Below are 25025 nucleotides of genomic sequence, written 5' to 3' on the forward strand. Positions count from 1 at the left end.
CTCAGTTACTTTACTGCATATTATGAACCTTTTCCTTTACCCCGTATCATCCTCCGAAGTATCAAATTTCTTTCGGATTCAGTCAATGGATAGGTGACACAGGCGTTAGAATACGTATTATTCAAACAATAATAACCATAGCCCAATAGTACATATCATGTCTACAAGTACGGGCCGTGAAAGCATCGTTATCAACATTAGAAACCTTTAAGTGGAGGATAATTTTAGGAGGTTCTACTGAAGACGCGGAGCAATATCCTTGACATACCATTGATATTATATATCTACATAATAAGCTCATAAAATAATGAAAAACTGTAACCGGGTTTAAAAATCAGTTTCCATATCTACAGTACTTTGCAAAATGTGTTGCAAGATCATCCTAGCGTGTTTGTCGTAACACGTCCGCCTCCCTTGAGAGTAGGAGAAATCCAGTGAGCTTGGTAACAGACCGGTGATCATTTGTTGAAACACAGAGGGCCTCCACAAGCGTCTGTTTAATGCAGAGAATTACAATGTTTCGAATTTTAAATAAGCACTTCTGTTTTTGGCGTTTGGTGAACATACTTTCCAAGAACAGCACACTCGACTGATGTGATCGCCTGTAACACCCCTGCGGTCTAAGAAGCGTACATTTGAAAACCAATCTGAAGCTGTTCTATCCTGGTATGCAGTGGTCTGCCACTAGATTAGGAACTTGAGAGGCTGCAAACAAAGCAATAGCGAATAATTTTAAGGAGAAAACATTAAAATTCTGACCTCTTCGGAAGGAAGAGAAAATTATTTATTGGACCTAAAATCATGTGCCATGGACCAATAGCAGGTCCTATTTTCTCGTAATGACATTATTTCTTCCTTGCAGCACTTCCGTGACTTCGTGATACCGTGCACCAAGCAGCGATCTCCTGAAGACTAGTTTGGATGGAAAAAAACAGCTGCTACTTCAGGAGGTCACCCTGGAAATATAGTCCGACCCTCAAATACCACCCGTTCGTCTTCGAAGCATACAAACATATCCATGATTCGATGTTTCTCTGTGTAGCTGAAAGAATAGAAACTTTTGAACAGTGAAAATGTTCCTTAGATCACAAAGTATAAGGCACCACTTTAGAAAAAACATGAAGTTAAGCTATTTCAATAAATTGTGACTAAAGTATTCAAGATAGAGAAAGGGTGAAGGTGTCAAAACGCGTGTTTTGGAGAGCTCTATAAAATGGAAAAAGGAATATTTTGGAAATATTATCCGGTCTAAATATTATTCGCAAAAAATGTAAAAAGGGCAATATTTAAAAATGAACTTGTTCTACAATTACTATCCGATGTTCATTTTCAGTATTTAAATAAGTAGATTGACCTTTTGTAAGAAAATTAACATGTCAGATTTTTGAATTTCGCAAAAACTAAGGTCTCCAGTTCAATTTGAAGGGGTCATCTATGATGTGACAATAGAGTTATCAGTGGTAGAGTTAGTCAACCAATGAGTTTCCGGTTTGAGGTAATGTTATCTAACAATGAATCACGTGAGTATATCATGAGCCATTATGCCGCCAACACGTAAACGTCGTTCGGTTGGAGATAATAAGTTAGAAAAGTGGAAAAATCTTAAGGTGGTGAAATATAGTGATGCACCAGGACCGAGTGGTCGTTCGGATGAAGATATTGTGATAGTAGAGCGATCAACAAAGACAATTGATGAAGATAATTGACCTTCAAATACTTCAAAAGATATGAAAGTGTAGAAGCAACGCAATAAAATGACACCATTCGAAATGGTGTGTTATACGTTATACTTCAGCACTCACAGAGCGATACTTGTATCGGTACTCAAAGAAAAGAAATCACATGTTCAGGATGTATCAGTCACGAGGCCGGCAGCTGATTAAACCATCGACGTTATAGACAAACTTAGTGAGGAGTTTGAGAATCAAACTAAATAGTTTGAAAAGAAAGAAACTAAAAAAAAACATCAGATAAAACATGTATTTATTTGTATATACAGAGGTCCAGAAAAATATATAGCCTATACTTTTTGATAGTTAAAATATTTGGAACAAAATGACATATCGTTGCAATTCTTGCACGGTAGCGTAGTACATTGTTTTCTCAACTGATGAAATGAAATGGCGTATGGCTTTTAGTGCCGGGACTGTTCGAGGACATGTTTGGCTCGCCAGATACAGGTCTTTTTATTTGACCCCCGTAGGCGACCTGCGCGTCGTGATGAGGATGAAATGATGATGAAGACGACACATACACCCAGCCCCCGTGCCAGAGAAATTAACTAATTAAGGTTAAAATTCCCGACCCTGCCGGGAATCGAACCCGGGACCCCTTTGGCCAAAGGCCAGCACGCTAACCATTTAGCCATGGAGCCGGACTTCTCAACTGATGATGGTCACGTGAATGGCGAGACAATCTTGGCGCGCATTTTCCAGGAGATGACAGTGCAGCATTGAATGAAGTAAGATTGTCGTTCGAGAAACGCAAGGCCGTATTGAAGTGGTACTGGATATACGAAAACATAATAGAGGTACAGAGGTAATGGCATAATGTGTACGGAGCTCAGCCACCAACACGTACAACAACATCGTATTCGGGATAAATTTGAAGCCGATGATACTGTTCAGGATGTGCATAAGGAAAGGTCTGGCCGAACAAAAACATCAGTAAGTCCAGCTTCCAGCGCTGCTGTGTTGCAACATTTTACTTGGTCACCTGAAAAATCTGTGAATCAGGGTGCACGTGAAAGCGGGGTAAGCCGATCAACCGTACGACGAATTCTGAAGGCTGCAAAGTGGAAAGTGTATACTCCAAGATCGCTCCACGCTATGTACGATGACGACCCGGATCGAAGGATGGAGTACTGCGAGTGGTTTGAAGGCATGCTTCGCGAGGAGGAACGGTTTGCAGGGATGGTTATCTGATCTGACGAGGCGCAATTCAAACTGAACGGTACAGTAAACCGCCAAAACTGCGTGTATTGGGCTCCTGAAAATCCTCACGTTCACGTGGACAAACATGTTAATCTATTCGATATTAATGTGTAGTGTGGTCTATCATTGCGCAATTTGATTGGCCCATTCTTCTCTGAGGGTACCGTAACTGGTGAGGTGTATCTTCATATGCTGCAAACATTGAGTTGAGCTGCCATCCGAGACGTGTTTGGAAATGAAATGTTTTGCCTACAATAAGATGGCGTTCCACCTCACTACCACAGATATATCAGTTCCTACTTGCATGAAAATCTACCTGGACGATGGATAGGTCGAAGAGGAGCTGTTGAGTACCCACCAGAGCCTCCAGACCTTTCACCTCTTCACTTCTACCTAAAGGGAAACTTGGAAAATGAAGTTTATCGACAGAAGCCAGCTACATTGAACGAGCTACGAGAAAACATCGAAGCGTCCTGTGCGGCTACCACACCGGCAACATTGACAGCCGTAGTTCAGTCAGCAGTTCAGCGGCATCGACGTTTTAGGCTGCTAATGGGGTCACTTTGAACCTACAAAATAACCTTGCCCCTGCGCAAGAATTGTAACGGTATGCCATTTTGTTCCATTAACCAAGAAGTGTCTACATTTTTCTGGACCCCTCTGTAATTATGCTAATAAATATTGTGTGGGGTTTATTTATCCTTCATGTCCTAAAAGTTCCCTTTTCCACATTTTCTGAAAGAAAATTTTCAGCGTTCAGTTGCTTGCCCAAAGTACTAGAACTGTGGATTTTTCTGCTTTGATAAGGGTTTTAATTCTATGTGGCGTATAATTGTGATACAATCACGAGGGAGTCTCTTAATATCCTCATACCTGTATTATTCAGAAAAACACTCAACAGAACAATAACCGTCAAAATTTACAAGCCTAAAAATGTTATTTTATTTGAAATGCAGCATGTCGTTGAAAATGCTAACTACTTCGTATTATTATTATTAATGAATATCCAAAGAAGTTTGGAACCATATTTTACATAGTATACTAGGGTTGTAGTTAAAATACATATTCACTTTTACAATGAAAATGAATTCATGTATCTAATCGACGGAAAATGAAGTGGATGAAGTTAATTCAATTTTTGTAACAGCATGGCTTCTTAAACAAATGATACAGGGGTTTTGATAATGCAATGTTGCAATAATTCAAATGAGAGTTCAAATCATGCCTTCTTCTTTCAAATGCAGCACATTCAAACAGTAGGTGGTCTACTGTTTGTGAGGATCCGCAAACACACACATAGCCATCAAGTCGATTGATTCTGAATCGATGAAAATAATAATCAAATTTGCCATGACCAGTCAAAATTGAGTAATTGAGTAATTTCAAAATATGCATGTTTGAAAAAATAAAAAATCAGATAGTGTTCATGCAGGTCATGGAATGTTTTTTGATTTGATGAACAGACTCATTGAAATGTCTTATCAAGTGGTGTGACAAATTAAGAAAAACTAAAGGAAAAACCTAATTCAATCGCAGGTCACTGTATACTGTCATTACTTGGTCTCCGTGATTCATATATGACTTCGTTCCTGACAATTTAAAGTAACGTAATTATTCGAATTTAGGTAACCTTCTGTACTTCAGTGGTCGATAATTCATCCTAATGGGTGAAAAACTGATTTTGCAACTTGCTTAACGTCGCACTACCATACCAAAGTGCCACCGACAGTGGGATTAGAATCGTCCTGCATTCGGGATATAGTGGGTTCGAGTCCTACTGTCGGCAGCACTGGAGATAGTTTTCCGTGTTTTCCCATTTACACGCCAGGCAAATGCTGGGGCTGTATTTTAAGGGTAAATAGCATAAGATATATATATATGTCGGTGTGACGTAAAGCAAATTATAAATCAAACAAAAGCCATATCAAATGTTTTCGGCGACGGAAGGATGGGAAAGGGCTAGGATTTGGAAGATAGCGGCCGTGGTCTTAATTAGGGTACAACCCCAGTATTTGCCTGGTGAGAAAGTGCGGAACTACGAAAATGCATTTTCAGGGTTGCCGATGGTGAGATTCGAACCCATCATCTCCCGAATGCAAGTTCACAGCTATGCGATCCTAAGCATACGACCAACTCACTCGGTTGAAAACCAAATATAAGTGATTACCAAACTCTCAACCGTGAATATATCGTTGAGCCGCAGGGATAAACTGCTCTTAAATGGGTCCTACAACGCAGCTTTCCTGTTTAACTCAGTTCTAATTATAATAAATAAACAAATGCTGATATTGTCGTCAAATAAATGCTGAAGGCCATCCGAAAAGTGGTACCCGTTTGCGCAATAAAGACACAGGAGTAAATATTAACAAATATACACATTTGTATTGGAAAGAGTATACTTTACACTACTTCTCCACATAATCTCCAAGCAAATTTAGGCATTTGTCATAACGTGGGACGAGTTATTGTATTCCAGCGTCACAGTCCTCTGCCGCCAGCGTATTGAGATACGTAGTCATAGCTCGTTTAAGTTCTTCATCGCTGTCAAATCTTTTTCCCGCTAGAAAGTCTTTAAGCTTCGTAAAGAGATGAAAATACGAAGGGGCCAAATCCAGGCTATACGGGGGATGGTCGAAGGTTTCCCACTTGAATTGCTGCAAAAGTTGTTGTGTTATCGCAGCTGCATGAGGCCTGGCATTGTCATGAAGGAGAATGACGCCTGTAGACAATAGACCTCGCCGTCGATTTTGTATTGCCCGCCCTAATTTCTTTAATGTTTCATAATACGCATTAGCATTAATTGTGTCTCCACGGGCCATAAAATCAATGAGCAGTACATCTCGGCGATCCCAGAAAACGGTTGCCATGAGTTTCCTGGTGGACAGAACTGTCTTGAATTTTTTTGGTTTGGTTGGTGAATGAACATGATGCCACTCCATTGATTGTCATTTAGTCTCAGGTGATGCATAACAAACCCATGTTTCGTCTCCAGTAATGATGCGAGTCTGGAAAGAGTCTCCTTCATCGGAATAACGTCCCAGAAACGTCAGTGCTGCAGCCATTCGCTTGGTTTTGTGCTCCTCTGGAAGCATGCGCGGGAGACACCTTGCACAGGTTTTTGAATAATGCAGATGGTCTTTGACAATTTCATGAACAATTGTTCGAGACACATTAGGAAAATGTTCACGGAGTTCATCAATTGTGACGCGCCGATCGTTCCTCACGCATTCGTCTACTGCGCTCAGCAGTTGGTCTGTAATGGCAGATGGTCTCCCTGAATGCTCCTCGTCGTGTGTATTCCCCCTCCCCAGGTTGAGGTTGCGACACCAGCGCCGAACAGACGACTCGTCAATCACATTGTCTCCATACACCTCCGTTAATTGGCGATGAATATCACAAGGTCGAAGGTTTCGTGCAATAAGAAATTTAATCACAGCCCTCACTTCACAACTGGCGGGGTTCTCAATTTGTTTAAGCATTTTAAACGATCACAGACACAACACAGGCAATGCTAGCGTCACGCAACCTCGCACAGAGCAGGCAGACAAGCCACTGACGGGGTCTGACCTTGCCCAGCGGCTACCCGAGTCGTCAGAGCTTCATGCGGCGCTAACGGGTACTACTTTCCAGATGGCCCTCGTAGAATGCCCAGTATTTTTAGTTAATACAATAATACAGTTTTCTAAAGTTCAAACCGTAAAATAAAATTATACCTTCGTAGCAATTTTTAATCTTAGTTTAAAGAATTAGCTCACTGTTTGGAAATCATAGATAAATACATATTATTTACTCTTAACTTAAAGAGTCAGAAGGTATTTGTCATACTCACTTATCATACCGGTGCTGAAGCTGTCGAAGGACTCAACCTTTCTGATCTCCTTCTCCAGAATGTCGGTGTGTCGAAGGTCATTGTTCATGTGCTGCACAGCATGATTGAATGCTGTTTCTTGAAGCAGTCCATTTTCGGGAGACAGCAGGGCAACTGCAACACACAGACTTCATTAAATTCTGCACTGTGGGCTGTCCTGTAGGACGGAAAAATAAACGGAAACATGAAATTGGATCTTCATTAACTCGGGAACGTAGATCCGGTCACAAAAATTAAGCAATACGGCTCAGAATGTCATGGTGGCACTCTGATATCTGCAGGCCACCTGGCTGGGAAGTAATCGTTTTGACAAGCCAAGACTCAAAAATAGGCTGTATGTGACACGTTCTTTTAGGTTACGCAGGCGTCTGAAAAATATTGGCTATCGGTTCACGTAAATTTACAGTTTATAAATATACAAAACTTCAATGATCGTCATCTATGTGCCAATTACAAGTAATACCACAAATATTTAACTGTTATTAATTTCTTGAATATTAATTATTTAAATGTAGTCAGGTCCATGGATAAATGGTTGGCATACTAGCCTTTGGTCTAAGAGGCCTAGAGTTCGACTCCTGTCCGGGCCGGTGATTTTAACGTTCATTGGTGAATTCTGATGGTTCGGGGGCTGGGTGTGCCAGCACCGTTTGCATCATTAGAATCCATCATAGATGGGGCTCCATTCTAACATATGCGTCAGGTGTCAATTCGAAAGACCTGTGCCAGGCCTCTCCGGAGGCCATACGCCATTGTACTTTAATAATACCAATTCTTGGTTTATCGATTGCACTAACTAACTGACTGACTGACTGACTGACTGACTGACTAAGTAACTAACTAACTAATAAGTATATCAATCAATCAATCAATCAATCAATCAATCAATCAATCAATCAATCAATCTACCGTATCTATCTATATATCTATCTATCAATCACTACTGATCTGCATTTAGGGCTTTCACCCTGGTGGCCGATCCTCTATCAATTGTTTACTTATGAAGAATGAACATCCACAGCCTGTTTCCAGTCATTTAACCGGGTCAGGAATTGAATGAATAAAGGCCTCATCTAGCGGCGAGGATAGAGATTGTGCCGGTTCCCGAATCCTGTCCATTCCTCTAGGGCAGTGATTAATGACTGACAGATGAAATGAAATGATATTGAAAAGTTTTTTGGAATGAAAACTGATAGGAAAACCAGGAGTACCCAGAGAAAAACTTGCCTCGCCTCCACTTTGTCCAGCACAAATCTCACAAAGAGTGACCGGGATTTGAATCTCGCAACCCAGCGGTGAGAGGCCAGAGCGCTGCCGCCTGAGTCACGTAGACAGTTAATTGTTCACTTACACTTTTCTTAAATGATTTCAAAGAGCTTATCGAACAACCCCCTTGGTAAATTATTCCAGTGCCTAATTCCTCTCCCTATACAGGGCATAAAGTTACACCATGTTACACGTGCATTAATTAAGTAAAAGTTATTTAATTCATGCCATCATTTTATTATGCGGTAATGTATAAAGATAGTAACGCTGTTGTACCACTAACAATCTCGGGTGCCAGGAAATTAATTAATGGATTATATGTGAATTTTCAGTGACAAATGTTTGTAATAACATATATGCACATACTTTTAGCATGTTTGGTCAGATTCAGGCATACATTATATGGGTAACTTTGACAAAACGAGGGGTCTGTGGGTGGGGAGAGGTGTTTATCGTTGGAGAAACTCAAATCCGGCGAGTTACCAGGGCGTGAACACAAGTCTAAAGGGAACAGAGAAACGCGAAATCTGTGAACAAAGTGTTCGCAAGTGATTGTTCTGTTAGAAAAATATGGCGGGGTGGAGGGGGGGGTGACCTACAAAGGGAATTCATTTAAGGTGAAGTTATGAAAACGTTGTGGGCTACATAAAAGCGGAATTCACTGAAGTTTAACTTAAGATGAAAACATGGTGTTAAAACTAAAATCGGAAGGTTGGGGGAATACAAAAACGTGTGTTTTTGAGAAAATGATAAATAAAGAACTGTCATAAATACCAGCTATGAAATGTTTTCGGTCGTATCTTGTAAATTAGTAGTGCGGATTATTGTTGAAGTTGTGGACAAGTAGTGAAATTATTATCTCTTAAGTACCATTACTTTCTATACTGGTTGTTTGTGGAACTGCTAGACCAGGAAGGGTCTATGACACGTGTGCCACTAGGTGACACGTCAGACAACATACTAACATATGTATTTGAATGCTTTTAACATGTAATAAATAGGTCGGAAATCTAGCAACACAGCATATTTTAATCTTCTTCTTCTTTTCCTACCGCTTTTCCCACACCTGTGGGGTCGCGGGTGCGATCTGTGGCGCACATGTGGATTTGGCCCTGTTTTACGGCCGGATGCCCTTCCTGACGCCAACCCTTTATGGAGGGATGTAATCACTATTGCGTGTTTCTGTGGTGGTTGGTAGTGTAGTGTGTTGTGTTGTGTGAATATGAAGAGGAGAGTGTTGGGACGGACACAAACACCCAGTCCCCGAGCCAGAAGAATTAATCAGAAGCGATTAAAATCCCCGACCCGGCCGGGAATCGAACCCGGGACCCTCTGAACCGAAGGTCAGTACGCTGACCATTCAGCCAACGAGTCGGACAACACAGCATATTTTAATATTACGCTCTAATAGATAAGTATGTCTCAATTAATTTTATGGCCATCCCTTTTACTAATTATATTAGATTAAAGCAAAAAATGCTGGCCCCGTGGTGTAGGGGTAGTGAGCCTGCCTCTTACTCGGAGGCCCCGGTTTCGATTCCCAGCCAGGTCAGGGAATTTTACCTGGATCGGAGGGTTGGCTCGAGGCCTACTCAGTCTACGTGATTAGAATTAAGGAGCTATCTGACGGTGAGATAGAGGCCTCAGTCTAGAAAGCCGAGAGGATTCGTCGTGCTGACGACATGGCACCTCGTAATCTGCATGCCTTCAGGGCTGTAATTCCATGGGGTTGGGGTTAGTAAAGCAAAAAGTATATACATTACACTCGAACCATGCTTTACTTGTGTGCTTAATAGTAAATAATGCGCCCTCTTCTTTACATCCTTACTATAACCCCTAAAACACCTTCATAACTACTGTATAATTATGAACAGATCTCAAGCATTTAGTTACAACCTCGTTAATGTGATTACCCTAGTGGATATCTTTCCTTTTTTTTTTTTGCTAGGGGCTTTACGTCGCACCGACACAGATAGGTCTTATGTCGACGATGGAATAGGAAAGGCCTAGGAGTTGGAAGGAATCGGCCGTGGCCTTAATTAAGGTACATCCCCAGCATTTGCCTGGTGTGAAAATGGGAAACCAGGGAAAACCATTTTCAGGGCTGCCGATAGTGGGATTCGAACCTACTATCTCCCGGATGCAAGCTCACAGCCGCGCGCCTCTACACGCACGGCCAACTCGCCCGGTGATATCTTTCCTTGTAACAACACCTAGGTACTTGCATTTACCTCCATAAGGTACTCTTACTCCATTAACACTGTAATAACTGACTGGGAGAGAGCCTGTGCAATGCTGAACCTAATGATTCATCTGTTCTAATTCTCGAGTTGTAATTTCTAGGAATGTAGCCACCCATTCAGCCACTCTTCTGTCTAGTCCAATTGGCCTCTTTTTCGTCAGTAGCAACCCATTATCTACCCTATCACAAGCCTTGGATAAGTGAATAGTGATCCAGTCCCTTTGTCCTTTTGTACTGTTTAAAATGTTGCTATACCTAGCTGAACTCCTACAAGTTGAGCCTCAGTGGAATAACTGTTCCTAAACCGCAACTGCACCGAGCTCGATAGCTGCGGTCGCTTAAGTGCGGCCAGTATCCAGTAATCGGGAGATAGTAAGTTCGAGCCCCACTGTCGGCAGCCCTGAAGATGGTTTTCCATGGTTTCCCATTTTCACACCAGGCAAATGCCGGGCTGTACCTTAATTAAGGCCACGGCCGCTTCCTTCTAATTCCTAGGCCTTTCCTATCCCATAGTTGCCATAAGACATATCTGTGTCGGTGCGACGTAAAGCAAATAGCGAGCAACGAAACCGCAACTGCCTTGTATAAAACCGTTGCAAATGTTTCTAATATAAACAGAAAGAATGCTTTCTAAGGGCTTATGTAAAACACACGCCAAGCGAACTGACCTGTAATTATCGCAATTAATTTTTATCACCCTTTCCGTAGTACACAGGGGCTACTGTAGCAACTCTGCATTCATTTCGCTATGGCTCCTTCATGCTATTTTTTTGCTATGGGCTTTACGTCGCACCGACACAGATAGGTCTTATGGCGACGATGGGATAGGAAAGGCCTAGGAGTTGGAAGGAAGCGGCCGTGGCCTTAATTAAGGTACAGCCCCAGCATTTGCCTGGTGTGAAAATGGCTCCTTCATGCAAACAGAAAACAGATAAATATTTCAGAAATGTACTATATCCCAACACATTACCTTCAGTATATCCGCAGAAATCTTCTGCTATTCTAGCTTTCAATCTTTTTATCTTGTTCAGTACTTCGCTAGACACACACACACACACACACACACACACACACACACACACACACACACACACACACACACACACAGAGAGAGAGAGAGAGAGAGAGAGAGAAAATCCATCTGATAGCCGCCCCGAGCAGGGAATCGAAAAATCGGCCTCCTAATCAGTTCATACGAACAATATTAATTTTACCTGTTGTTTGAGTGTAAGCGGGGTTCGAGTTAAAACTCAAGATTAAAGTTGTCAACCATCAGGCGGATTTTCATTTAGTCCCTATTTGTATTTTATTGGAAAAAGAAAATCCAATAGGGGAAGTTCGTGTAATTCAGACCACTTAACTCTAGATGTCCATAACTCTACTGTTCTTAATTAAAATATTTCAGATTTTATACAGAATAATTAGTATAATGTATGAAATGATTTGGTGAATATAAATACTAATATCATCCTTAGGATTGTTAAGTAATATTTATTCCGAAATTTGTTATCCTGTAATTTGGACTGGAAAATATAAACACAATTTTTAATACATTTATTATGAAATACTAAGCAATAAAATACGGAATATGAGTTGTGGTCGTCCCGTTTTGCATGTACGTCAATGATAAAACAATTCATCCTGAATTTTGTCGCAGTTTCCATGAGCCCACATTTTGCAACTATTGCACTGATCCAATCGTCATCATAATACTTGTCACAAACAATGCAAACTATTCTTAATTTTTTGCTTGCGTCTGTAGTGAACAGTTTATCAACCGCTGCTCAGGCCGAAGGCCTGCAGATTACGAGGTGTCGTTTGGTCAGCACGACGAATCCTCTCTGCCGTTATTCTTGGCTCTCTAGACTGGGGCCGCCATTTCAATATCAGATAGGTCCTCAATTGTAATATACACTGACTGACAGAGCAAATGCAACACCAAGAAGGAATGGTCAGAACTTTATGCCAATTGCAGGGTAGACTGACGTCACTGAGGTATGCTCATGATGTGAAATGCGCCGCTGTGCTACGCACGTAGCGAACGATAAATGGGACACGGCGTTGGCGAATGGCCCACTTCGTACCGTGATTTCTCAGCCGACAGTCATTGTAGAACGTGTTGTCGTGTGTCACAGGACACGTGTATAGCTAAGAATGCCAGGCCGCCGTCAACGGAGGCATTTCCAGCAGACAGACGACTTTACGAGGGGTATGGTGATCGGGCTGAGAAGGGCAGGTTGGTCGCTTCGTCAAATCGCAGCCGATACCCATAGGGATGTGTCCACGGTGCAGCGCGTGTGGCGAAGATGGTTGGCGCAGGGACATGTGGCACGTGCGAGGGGTCCAGGCGCAGCCCGAGTGACGTCAGCACGCGAGGATCGGCGCATCCGCCGCCAAGCGGTGGCAGCCCCGCACGCCACGTCAACCGCCATTCTTCAGCATGTGCAAGACACCCTGGCTGTTCCAATATCGACCAGAACAATTTCCCGTCGATTGGTTGAAGGAGGCCTGCACTCCCGGCGTCCGCTCAGAAGACTACCATTGACTCCACAGCATAGACGTGCAAGCCTGGCATGGTGACGGGCTAGAGCGACTTGGATGAGGGAATGGCGGAACGTCGTGTTCTCCGATGAGTCCCGCTTCTGTTCTGTCAGTGATAGTCACCGCAGACGAGTGTGGCGTCGGCGTGGAGAAAGGTCAAATCCGGCAGTAACTGGAGCGCCCTACCGCTAGACAACGCGGCATCATGGTTTGGGGCGCTATTGCGTGTGATTCCACGTCACCTCTAGTGCGTATTCAAGGCACGTTAAATGCCCACCGCTACGTGCAGCATGTGCTGCGGCCGGTGGCACTCCCGTACCTTCAGGGGCTGCCCAATGCTCTGTTTCAGCAGGATAATGCCCGCCCACACACTGCTCGCATCTCCCAACAGGCTCTACGAGGTGTACAGATGCTTCCGTGGCCAGCGTACTCTCCGGATCTCTCACCAATCGAACACGTGTGGGATCTCATTGGACGCCGTTTGCAAACTCTGCCCCAGCCTCGTACGGACGACCAAGTGTGGCAAATGGTTGACACACCATACGCACTCTTATTGACTCTGTACCTCGACATGTTTCTGCGTGCATCGCCGCTCGCGGTGGTCCTACATCCTACTGAGTCGATGCCGTGCGCATTGTGTAACCTGCATATCGGTTTGAAATAAACATCAATTATTCCTCCGTGCCGTCTCTGTTTTTTCCCCAACTTTCATCCCTTTCGAACCACTCCTCCTTGGTGTTGCATTTGCTCTGGTGTAGTAACCTGACTGGACCTCGAACCAGCCCTCAGATCCAGGTAAAAATCCCTAACCTGTCCGATAATCGAACCCGGTGCCTCCGGGTAAGTATTACAATTGTTTCAACGGTTCAAATGACACCAACTCGGGCAGTCCAAATTACACGACATGCAAAGATATAATCAAAAACTAAATAATATGCAAAGTACTTAAAATTTACGAATGAAACTACGCTAAAACTTACCTAGATATTTCATCAGTACTTGCCTCAGGCAAGGGCTGACCAAACTTGCAAATGCCAAAAATATTATCGGTCCAAATTAAATGTACGTTCCAATTACTCGGACTTCACCTACATGTTATTTCAGGCGAGGGAGTACAAATAGTATCTACTAATCGCCAGTGAATTTTTCAGCACAGAGTCCGCTATGGTCTGGATAATGATGTCTTTTTTTTTTTTTTTTTTGCTAGGTGCTTTACGTCGCACCGACACAGATAGGTCTTATGGCGACGATGGGATAGGAAAGGCCTAGGAGTTGGAAGGAAGCGGGCGTGGCCTTAATTAAGGTACAGCCCCAGCATTTGCCTGGTGTGAAAATGGGAAACCACGGAAAACCATCTTCAGGGCTGCCGATAGTGGGATTCGAACCTACTATCTCCCGGATGCAAGCTCACAGCCGCGCGCCTCTACGCGCACGGCCAACTCGCCCGGTGATAATGATGTCTGGGATTTTGTTTGTTATTAGGAAGTTCAGCGTTTCCTGAGGAACTGTCCCTCTAGTACCAATCATTTTGTAATCTCATACTTATTTCCCAGATCCTCAGTGCATGATTCATATATGGACGTTTTCCTCCTCACACATTAATCGAGGCTGCTGTTCATTTTTCTCGAATCTTGTACTGGGTACAATCACCATAACCAAGTCACTTCCTCTACCTGGGCATTGCATTTATGTCCAACTATCCTTACATAGTGCTGACTAAATACTTCTGCCTTCTGCAAAGCCTCACATAAACAATCCCTTGTTCATTCATGACTCCTGCAATCATCTTCCTGAAACACATTTTTACATTGCAGTACCTAGGTTATACTTACCCTTACATCTTTCACTGAAACTCACATGACTGCCAACTAGGCTCGCCATCGTGTTATCCTTAGCTGACACTACTGAGAAATTCAGTTTGATAGTGAGTTCCTTCAATCTCTATTTACTTCTACGATCATTGCTAACTGTATTCTTTCTAATCTGCACCTGACCTTTGTACAAAGTACAAAGCTTGTAGCTGGCAACACATGTCAACTTAACTGACCTGTATTTTTACCTTGTGCTTACCAAACTTTTCATACTACACTGGGGTTACAATTAAGTAGTAAATTACTATGTTTTAAATTTACTTATACAGTATAATTCAAATAAATTAGTTAGAAAGTCACTGTAGTTGAAAGAACCTAGTTGTAAGTTTAATTGTAAGTAAAATAACTTATCGTATTTTAAATGGAGATAAATATGGTCGGATAGAACAGCAGGCTTCATAGCCTGAGTCCCACCAAGGCATTTAATAAATTTCTAAATTTCTAAATAAATAAATAAATAAATAAATAAATAAATAAATAAATAAATAAATAAATAAATAAATAAATAAATAAATAAATAAATAAATAAATAAATAAAAACAATATTTTCTCTTGTGATATAATGGGCCTTTACTTTTTATTACCGACTTTAAAAGTAAGTTCTTTTCAGGAACATCCTCAATGAGGTGAACTGCATGTACTATTTTAGTCATATACCTGCCCCCTGTTATTCTTCATTCTCTGGCAGTATCGGGAATCGAATTTGGGCCTCCGAGGACGGCAGTTAATACTGCTAACCGTTACACTATGGGGGTGGGCACTTTAAGGGCAGGGGCCGATGACCTCGGTGTTAGGCCTCTTTAAACAACAAGCATCCTCATCATCATCATCATCATTATCACTTTAAGGGTACACACCTCTTTTGATACTCCTCAAAAATTCCTTTAAACCCATTCCATCGGCTGTTTATATTTTTACTTACCGGTACTATTTTACAAAGATTAATATCATTTTACATTGAAAATAACTAATTTAAGGTCTGATGATCCTTTTTATATTTTTTAAATAATATATCATGTATGAACATTACCCCGAATTTTTAAATTATTTTGTTGAACTAAAATTTAAAAATATCCAAGTTTTCTATTTTCGGGATTCCGACTCTACTGAAATATATTTTTACACACATAAGTTGAATAAGAAAATAAATAAAGGAAAAGTTAAATAATTGTAATGATGTTCAATATAAATATTTATCTTGTTATGGGGCAAAGAAAAGTAGCTAAAAGTTGTTGGAGTTTGTTGCAATTGTTGGCCTTCCTCCCTTCGTGCGTGGGGATCTAAATACAGAAGACATAATTCCAATTAAAATGAGGATAGAGAATGGTAGGGCAGTCCTGTCCGTCCGGCCAGCTTCAGACGTAAAGCTCTATTTCTGCTCAGAATGAGGCTCTCTGCCAAGAGTTCTGTGGCGCTGAACTCGCCGGCTTAAGTAGAACCATTCAGGTTGACTCAGACTAACTACGCATGTGTCAGACCATGTCTCTATCAGTCGCTCGTTCGACACCCACCAACGATGAAATAATCAGAGTGGAACCGGGATGTTTGAGACTGGATTCAGTGATGTCACTCTACGGGTAAGAAACCTCGTTTGATATGAAGGCAGGAAAATGACAACCAACCTCCATTGCTATCTGCAAAGAAAGAAGCTCCTTAACAGCATTCTATCTTGTCTGCCACTGAGGTCTAGGGGTGGGCACAGTAATTTGTCACTTACTGCTACCTGGAATTCAATACTGATTTTTACAAACAAGAACGGGATAGACCCAGTCTCAAGTAGCACACTTGAGCAGAGAAGAATGCCTATCTAATTTACATAGCCTTCCAAACCAAGGATCACACCAGGAAAATGCTAGGGCTGTACCTTGATTAAGGCCACTACCGCTTCCTTCCCACTCCAAGGCCTTTCTTATCCCACCGTCGCCATAAGACCTGTCTCTGTCGGTGCGATGTAGAGCAAATAAAACATCAAACAAAGGATCTTCCATAGAGAAAGCTGGCCGTGCGATACAGGCCTTGTATATATGTATGCGCTTGCATTCATGAGAATATGGGTTCGAACTCCGCCATCAGCAGGTCTACAGATGGTTCTTCGTGGGGTTGTAACTTAAAATGGACACGTTCGCTTCTTTCTCAATCCAAACCTTTTCCTGCTTTCCCATCTTATCGACGCCGGAAACCTGTTGGTGTGGCTTAAGAACACTAGTACACACTGTGGGTGGGGGACGCAGACGAAGAATACACCCACGGTATCCCCTGCCTATCGTAAGAGGCGACTAAAATGGGCGACCAGGGGTGATTGTATTAGAGCAATGAAACTCTTGTGATTACTACCACCACGCAGGAAACACCATGGGTCGCTTGTACTTGCGCGTAGTGCACAATAGGTTTGTGATTAGTAGCGACAGTGTGTGGTTCAGGATACATTTTACAGTACTTGTGATTCGTACTCCTATATGAGCAACACCATGGGATGAGCGACACCATGGTTCTCATTTGCCTATGCTTAGTACCCACTATGTGAGGAACACCACGGGATATTGCGGGTCCCTATAGTTAGTCCACTTATCTGAGGAAAGCCACAGGTTTGCTTTGCCTGTATAGGTTTGCGTTGCCTGGAAATAGCGCCGCAGTGTGCGAAACACCAAAGGTCTGTGATACATGTGCGAATTTCATTACTTGTGAGTAGTACCATAATGTGTGGAATACCGCGAGCCTACGCTACTTTTGATTAGTACGGCGACGTGACAAATAGCATGGTTTTATTTTCCTAACGATAAGTACCAATATGAGGGGCCGATGACCTGGATTTTGGACCCGTTTAGACTACAAGCATCATCGATTCAGTATTGTGCTTTAGAAGTAGTAACTTGGTCAGTAATACTATTGTTTAACGCTAGTTTCTGGAATGTGGGGCATTGCGGGTCGGATCCACTGATTGTTTTAACTTCATATCGATACATTCATTCTTCGTCCTCACGGTTTCGAATTCTGGTCAGAGGAGGATTTATGGTTTTTAAAATTGTCATAACATTTCGTACCATTAGGGGCCGATGACCTAGATGTTAGACCCTTTTAAACAACAAGCATAATCATCATAATCATTATCAAGAACACTAGCAAATGAGGATAATGCCTATTTCCACTTCAGTTTTAGACAAATGCTGGGATGTTACCCAGTGCCAAGATTATCTAAAACAAGCATTTTTCCGACAGAATATCTTCATTCTAGGTAATGAATGGTTAGGAAATGGAGTTATAAAGGAAGCACGGTCATTTTCCTGAGAAGGTAGTAGATTTTCCTAATAAGGACTCTTATATTTGCTTTCTTATTCCCTTCGAGGTTGCAAACTACGTTTGAAGCTTAACTCAAAATCACGTTCCATTTTCTGCTAAATTATTTCATGCCAATCACCACCGAAAGTTTCTCTGATTACACATTTGTTATTTACTGATTTGGTGAGGCAACAGACAGTGATGTCACTGTTGAAAAGTATACTCTTTTGGCTGGAGACTGGTATTGGAAAATAAAAGACAGATTATATCAAAAGTTTGACCCTGGGATATTTGGAGATCTAACTGTACTGTGAACTGTCCTCGTTAAAATTATAAAGGCATACATTCGTCAGATCGAGTAAATGTTATTATGGGTATGAGCACAGCTTTTGTTATAACAAAACTTATAGCAGTGGCCTCTGTGATATTATGCTGTAATTATTTAAATATAAGTCTTGATCCTTTGCAACCACCTTTAGAAGATGGTAAATGACTTGCAGGATTGTGAGTGACTGCAGGGGGACTTAAACACTGTAGTGAGATGGACAGCAGACAATAGTATGAATGTAAATGGGATGAAAAAAACAATTATAAGTTTCACCAAGGGAAAAAAAGTCCTCTCAGATTTAATTATTGTGTTTATGGGGTGATAGTACCCCATGGGGATCAATGTAAGTACCTAGGTGTTAATGTAAGGGATGATCTTCATGGGGTAATCATATTAACGGGGTAGTGGAGAAAGAACTCTTCACATGGTTATGAGAGTATTTAGGGGTTGCAGTAAATATGCAAAGGGGAGGGCGTATAAGTCTGTGATAAGGCCACAGTTAGAGTGTGGCTCCAGTGTATTGGACCCTCATCTGGAAGACTGGATACGAGAACTGGAAAAAATCGAAGTTAAGGTGCGCGATTTGTTCTCGGTGATTTCCGACAAAGAAGCAGTGTTGCTAAAATGTTGCAAACCTTGGGCTGGGAAGACTTGGAAGTAAGGAGATGAGATGCTCGGCTATGTGGTATGTTTTGAGCTGTCAGTGGTGAGTTGACGTAAAATAGCACAAGTAGAAGAATAAGAGGACAGATTGGTTAAAAAAAATCATTTACAGGACGAGGAATAAAGGATTGGAATAAATTATCAAGAGAAATGTTCGATAAACTTTCAAGTTCGTTGAAAATGTTTTAGAAAAAGATAAGTAAACAATCTTATAAATAAAATTCTAGGTGGTCCACTGTCTGTAATATTACTTATTTCACCAAATTTTGATATATTTTTCCGTTTTAGGTCAACCCGAGATCATATCAGTAGTTTTTAGCTTTCGTGTTTGTTTTCTTGTTTGTTTGTTTACCTGTTTGTCTGTTTTTGTCTGTTTGTCTGTTTATTCCATTATCACGGATAAACAGCTGAATAGCTCTAACGAAACTTCATACTTGGAGTCTACTCATCCAGGAACAGGTTTCGACATGCATACCATTTAAAAATCACTGAATAGGAAGACTCGAAGATTTTTTCAGTTTTCGTTTACACTATTGATTATATGCCGACCAAACTTCATATTTAGAGTCTACTCATTCAGGAGCATGTTCTGATATGCATATATTTTAAAAATCACTGAACATACTGGGGGTTTAGAGGAACAGTAGAAGATATTTTTTTTCAATTTTCTTTTATACTATTGATTATATCTCGACCAAACTTCATATTTGGACCAGGATTTGATATGAATTTCATTTAGAGATCACCGAGCAGACTGGGGGTTTATAGGAAGACCAGAAGAGTTTATTCAATTTTATCTTACACTATTGATTATATCTCGACCAAACTTCATATTTAGAGTCTAATCATCCAGGAGCAGGTTTCAGTATGCATATCATTTTCAATCACAGAATAGACTGGGCGTTTGTAAGAATAAAATAAATTTTTCATTTTTTTCACTATTGATTATATCTCGACCAAACTTCATATTTAGAGCCTAATCGTCTTGGAGCACGTTTTGATATGCATATCTTGTATAAATCACTTAATAGCCTTGGGTTCATAGGAAGTCAAGGGGAGGTTTCTTTTCAATTTCCTCTTACACTATTGATTATATGTAAAATCTGTGGACTATATGTGAAATCCCCCTTGATTTTAAGTAATTGTTGTTATGCACATAATTTCGCTTACTCTTCAAATTACGGAGAAAAATACTATTTTCTACGGGCTTTACGCTCTTCAGCCAGTGACGGACCCCCTCGCACACCTACAGTTGTTTGAAAGATCCATAACAGAAGAAAATCAGATAATGCATAACATTTCGCTCGACTTGAAAATTAACCCCACCTAATGTATCTGAACACCGAGGAAACATGAGGTAGAACCTTTCCTTTGGTGTCTGTCTGTTTTTGTATTCCTAAAAGTGGAAAACTGGTGGACTTGTTACAACCAAACTATTTATTTGGAATCTACTCACTCAGGATTGTGTTATCAGGTGTATATGATGTCATGGTAATCACAAATAGTTGGGATTTTTAGGAAGATTACTCTCAAATACTTTCGTTGATATTAGGTCATCAAAAGACTGTATATGACAAATGTTCAAGAATATGTTATTTCCGTTTCTTTGTAGCATGTACGTATTTATCGTACGACGGTTAATGACGAAGATGGTTACGAAAAATGGGATTTTTAGTCAAAGGCCCGTGGGGCATGTCGTTTATGTCACTTCAAGGTGGGTAATGAGAATATTTAAAAGACTCTTTTATGTAGGGAAGATATTAACAGAGGTATCTTCAACGTCAGAGCGCCACGCAAGCGGTCAGAGATACAATATGCAACCTGAGAACCATGGAGAATGTACCGTACAATAAATTCGAAAATCGTCCTCATTCTCCCTTGAATTTGTTCAGCTTTATGATATTTTCGTAATTTCCCCGGGATGTCGTAAGAAAATACCATTTTAACATGTCACATTAAATGTGTGAATAGAGCCATGTTATTTCGCATACATTTCTGAAGGAAACATGTGATCCTCTGAAAATTCCCGTGCGAAGAACGGATACAAATGATAGTTATAAATAAATTCATACATGAGGTAAATAACTGATAACCTGGGTGTCTGCCCTAAATACAGACGATTGATTGATTGATTGATTGATTGATTGATTGATTGATTGATTGATTGATTGATTGATTGATTGATTGATTGATCGATCGATTGATTGATTGATTGATAGATAGATATAACATTTCTTAGTAACGTGGTTATACCACATTTCTTCATTCCCAATTTGTTTGAAGGCAATCCTATTTGTGTTAGACTGATAAGAAATTCTTCAGGGTAACCAGATTGAACTTCTCCATGGTATCCCACAATGACACTAATTTACAGGCTTTGCTGGTACTTTTCTGAAGATTAAGTTGCCTTCAGGAGTTTTAGCGTGTCTGAGGTATGAGTAATACTAGTAATACCATTCCTTATGCAGCCAGTCCCTGTTCTGAGTGGTGTGAAAATATCACTCGTAGGGTCGGTTGGTCTGATAATAGGAACCACTTCAAAGTAGAATATGTTAAAATCTTCTTGTTGTTGGGTATGTTGGCTATTCAGCCCGAATCCTCCACAGCTCCGCCAACAGCTGCCATAAATAGCCTAGGCGTTACTGAAGAGGCGTTCTAGGGATTTTTTGAAATGACAAGAATGATAAAATATTTCACATCATCGATCTGAAAGGATTTATACTTAGTCTGCAAATACAAAACATATTTTTCAACATCACAATAATCAGTATCACTTTTCAGGGCGATCTATTTTTTAAAAACTTCCTTCAAACCCCGGTTATCTCCTGTCGCTCGTCACGTTGTCGGCTGTCATAGCGGTGAGCTGACGGGTATCGATGAGTGAGAAACATGCAGTATACAGAGTGGTAAATAGCGTCTATTATCGCAATACAAGTAATGCATAGAATAATTGCATGTACTTTCTGTACATCGATACGATATCAATGATGCCGTCGTGTAATATAGAATATTTGCAAAATCGAAGTAGAACGGACTATCTCAAAATAAGCAAATTCAGTAAAAAGAAAAGAGGAAATTTCGGTCTTTTAAATCCACCCGGACCCCGGACAACGGTCTAAAAATGAGGACTTGTACGGATAAAAGAGAACGCCTGGTTACCCCGTTCATACGCGCATTTTGCGGGTGGGAGTCAGTACAGCGAATTTATTTCAAAGTTTGTGCTGTTTCATACAGTTGACAGCAGTCAGAGAAGGTGGATCTCTCATTATTACAGACTGAATTTGACGGAAATCCCTACCCAATACGACTGCGTTGTTGGAGCTTCATCTCACGCTAATAATCTGGTATGTGGGAGGGCTTTCGCATCAGATGTGCTTGGCTTTATTTTGCAGATAGAAATAGCATTCAGAGTCAATGGTATTTAGACAAATAGACTGACGGATTCTTTCTTTCTCCACGTAAAAGTTTAGCTGCTCTTTGAGTAGACGCTACCTGAGTATCTTCATTTCCTTTTCGTCTGGTTATATAGATGGTCCGAAATAAGGTGAATAGGGTATATGAGCGTTAGAGGATTGGTCATTGATTCTTTCTTTCTTCTTAATTTTTTTACCCCCCAGAATTGGTTTTCCCCTCGGACTCATCAAGGGAGCGATCCCATCTCTACTGCCTGAAGGACAGTGTCCTGGAGCGTGAGACTTTGGGTCGGGGGTATACGACTGGAGAGGAGGACCGGTACCTGGCCCAGGTGCCTTCACCTGTTTTGCTGAATAGGGGCCTTGTTGGGGGATGGGAAGATCGGTTGGAATAGGCAAGAAAGAGGGAAGAAAGAGGCCGTGGCCTTAAGTTAGGTACATCATCATCATTATCTAAAGGCTTCGCCTTGTCGCTGCAACCATTGATCTCTTCTCTCTGCGATCCTTTTCATCTCTCCATAACCTTGGCATCCCATCACCTCAACTACCTCTTCAATGATCTTCTTCCTTGGTTTCCCTCTGCCTTTCTTTCCCATCACCTTGCCTTCGAACAAGTTATTTATGAAGTTATTATGCCGGAGAATGTGACCGAAAACTGACGCTTTTCTCCTTTTTATCGTTGTTATTAAATGTCTCTGGGTGTTTATTTCTCTAAGCACTGCTTCATTAGTTTTCTTCTCAATCCAGCTAGTTCTTGTCATCTTCCTCCATAGCCACATTTCCACTGCCTCTAGTCGTTTCACGTCCTCCTTCAAGAGAGTCCATCCTTCACAGCCATATAGCAGCACACTCCAAATGAACGTTTTTATAAATAATTTCTTTTGTTCAGTATTTAAGGATTTATTAGTTAAGAGCTGCTTCTTCTCCTCAAAGGCTTTCTTACACAGGGAAATCCTTCCTTTTATTTCCACAGTGTATCTGTTGTCATCGGTAATAACTGATCCTAAGTAGCAGAACTTGTGCACCTGTTTTATTAAAATATTTCCAATTCTGAGCTGTGCCTCTGGCTTCATTTTAGATTTGCTTACAACCATAACATTAGCTTTATTTACATTAATGTTAAGTTGGAAATCTTTTAAGATGGATGTTAATTTGTTGAGTATGATCTGCATGTTCTTCTCATTGTCAGCCAGAAGTGCAATATCGTCGGCAAATCTAATACAGTGTACAGTTGTTCCATTTATTTTAATGCCAGGTGTTTTGGATTTAAAAATTTTCATGGCCTCTTCAATGTACAGATTAAAAAGAAATGGTGATAAGTAACACCCCTGTCTTACTCCTTTCCTAATTCTCACCTTGCATACTTTATCATTACTTTCGATGTTTATTCTTTGATTGATGTAGAGGTTAAGTATTGCTTTTCTGTCTTTCCAGTCCAAATGAACGTCCTTCATAATTTTGAACAGTCTTTTCCACTGAACATTGTCAAAAGCTTTTTCCAGGTCTATAAAAACTATATATGTATTTCTGTTAAGCTCCAGTCTTCTCTCCAAGATGGTTTTAAGTGATATAGTAGCTTCTCTCGTTCCTACTCCTTTTCTGAACCCAAACTGATCATCATCTAGATTCTGCTCAATTTTTATTTTGATTCTGTTTTATAATATGCATGTGAATATTTTGCTGCGTGTGAAACAAGACTTAGTATTCTGTAATTGGAGCATTCTGTTGAATCTCCTTTTTTGTGCAGAAGTACTGCTTTGCTTTCTACAAAATCCTCTGGCATATCTCCGTTTTCATAGCAGTACCTGGTGATTTTGAAGAGTTCATCCTTCATCCTTTTTCCGGAGTTTTTCCACAGTTCAGCAGGCAGTTTGTCTGGTCCAGGAGCCTTGTTCTTTTTCAGCTGTTGCAGTGCTGTTTCGAATTCACTTCTCACTATGGGAGGACCTAATTCATCTTGTGAAACCTGGTCTTGTTTTATGATGTACTCATCTACATTGTCAATTTCTTCTCCATTTTATAGATCCTCCAAATACTCTTTCCATCTCTTCATTACTTCCTCATCTTCTATTAACAGACTTCCTTCCGTATCTTTTATTACACTGGATTTCATTTTAGCCTTGAATTGTGTTCTTTTTACTTGATTGTATGCTCTGTCAACATTTCCGATCTTCATATCATGTTCTATGCTTTTACAAATGTCATCCATCCATCTTTCTTTCGCCTCTCGGCCCTTCTGTGTAACTAAGTTTTTTAGTTTCTTATAGTTTATCATTCCTTCTGGAGTATTTTTCCGGTGTTCTTTGTTTCTTTCCTGAATGAGATTTAGTATTTCTTCAGTCATCCAGTTCTTCCTAGGTTCAAGCGTCTTTTTTCCTAGCACTTCATCTGCTGCCGTTGTAAGTGAAGCTTTGACAGCGTCCCAATCTGTTTCGTTGCAGTTGTTGTACATGATCGTGTCTGTCTTTTCTTCGAATGCTACTTGTGTTAATGGATCATTTAACTTTTCTAGATTCCATTTCTTGCTTCTTGGTTTCCTAAACTTCTTCAGCCTAATTCGACATTTTGCTAATACTGGGACATGGTCGCTGTCGATGTCTAAGCCAGGATAGCTATGGCATGAC

At 40.8% G+C, this 25025-nt stretch overlaps 1 protein-coding gene across 1 annotated transcript in view; it reads right to left on the reverse strand.

Moving 5' to 3' along the window:
• Nucleotides 1-25025, reverse strand: part of LOC136867374 (glutamate receptor ionotropic, kainate 2) — a 207890-nt gene that overhangs the window by 134382 nt on the left and 48483 nt on the right. The window contains exon 3 of the mRNA XM_067144550.2: nt 6763-6915. Within this exon, the coding sequence (XP_067000651.2) occupies nt 6763-6915 (153 nt within the window). The remainder of the gene's footprint in view (nt 1-6762; nt 6916-25025) is intronic.

This window comes from Anabrus simplex, chromosome 3, assembly GCF_040414725.1.
Source record: "Anabrus simplex isolate iqAnaSimp1 chromosome 3, ASM4041472v1, whole genome shotgun sequence".
NCBI classification, from domain to species: Eukaryota; Metazoa; Arthropoda; class Insecta; order Orthoptera; family Tettigoniidae; genus Anabrus; species Anabrus simplex.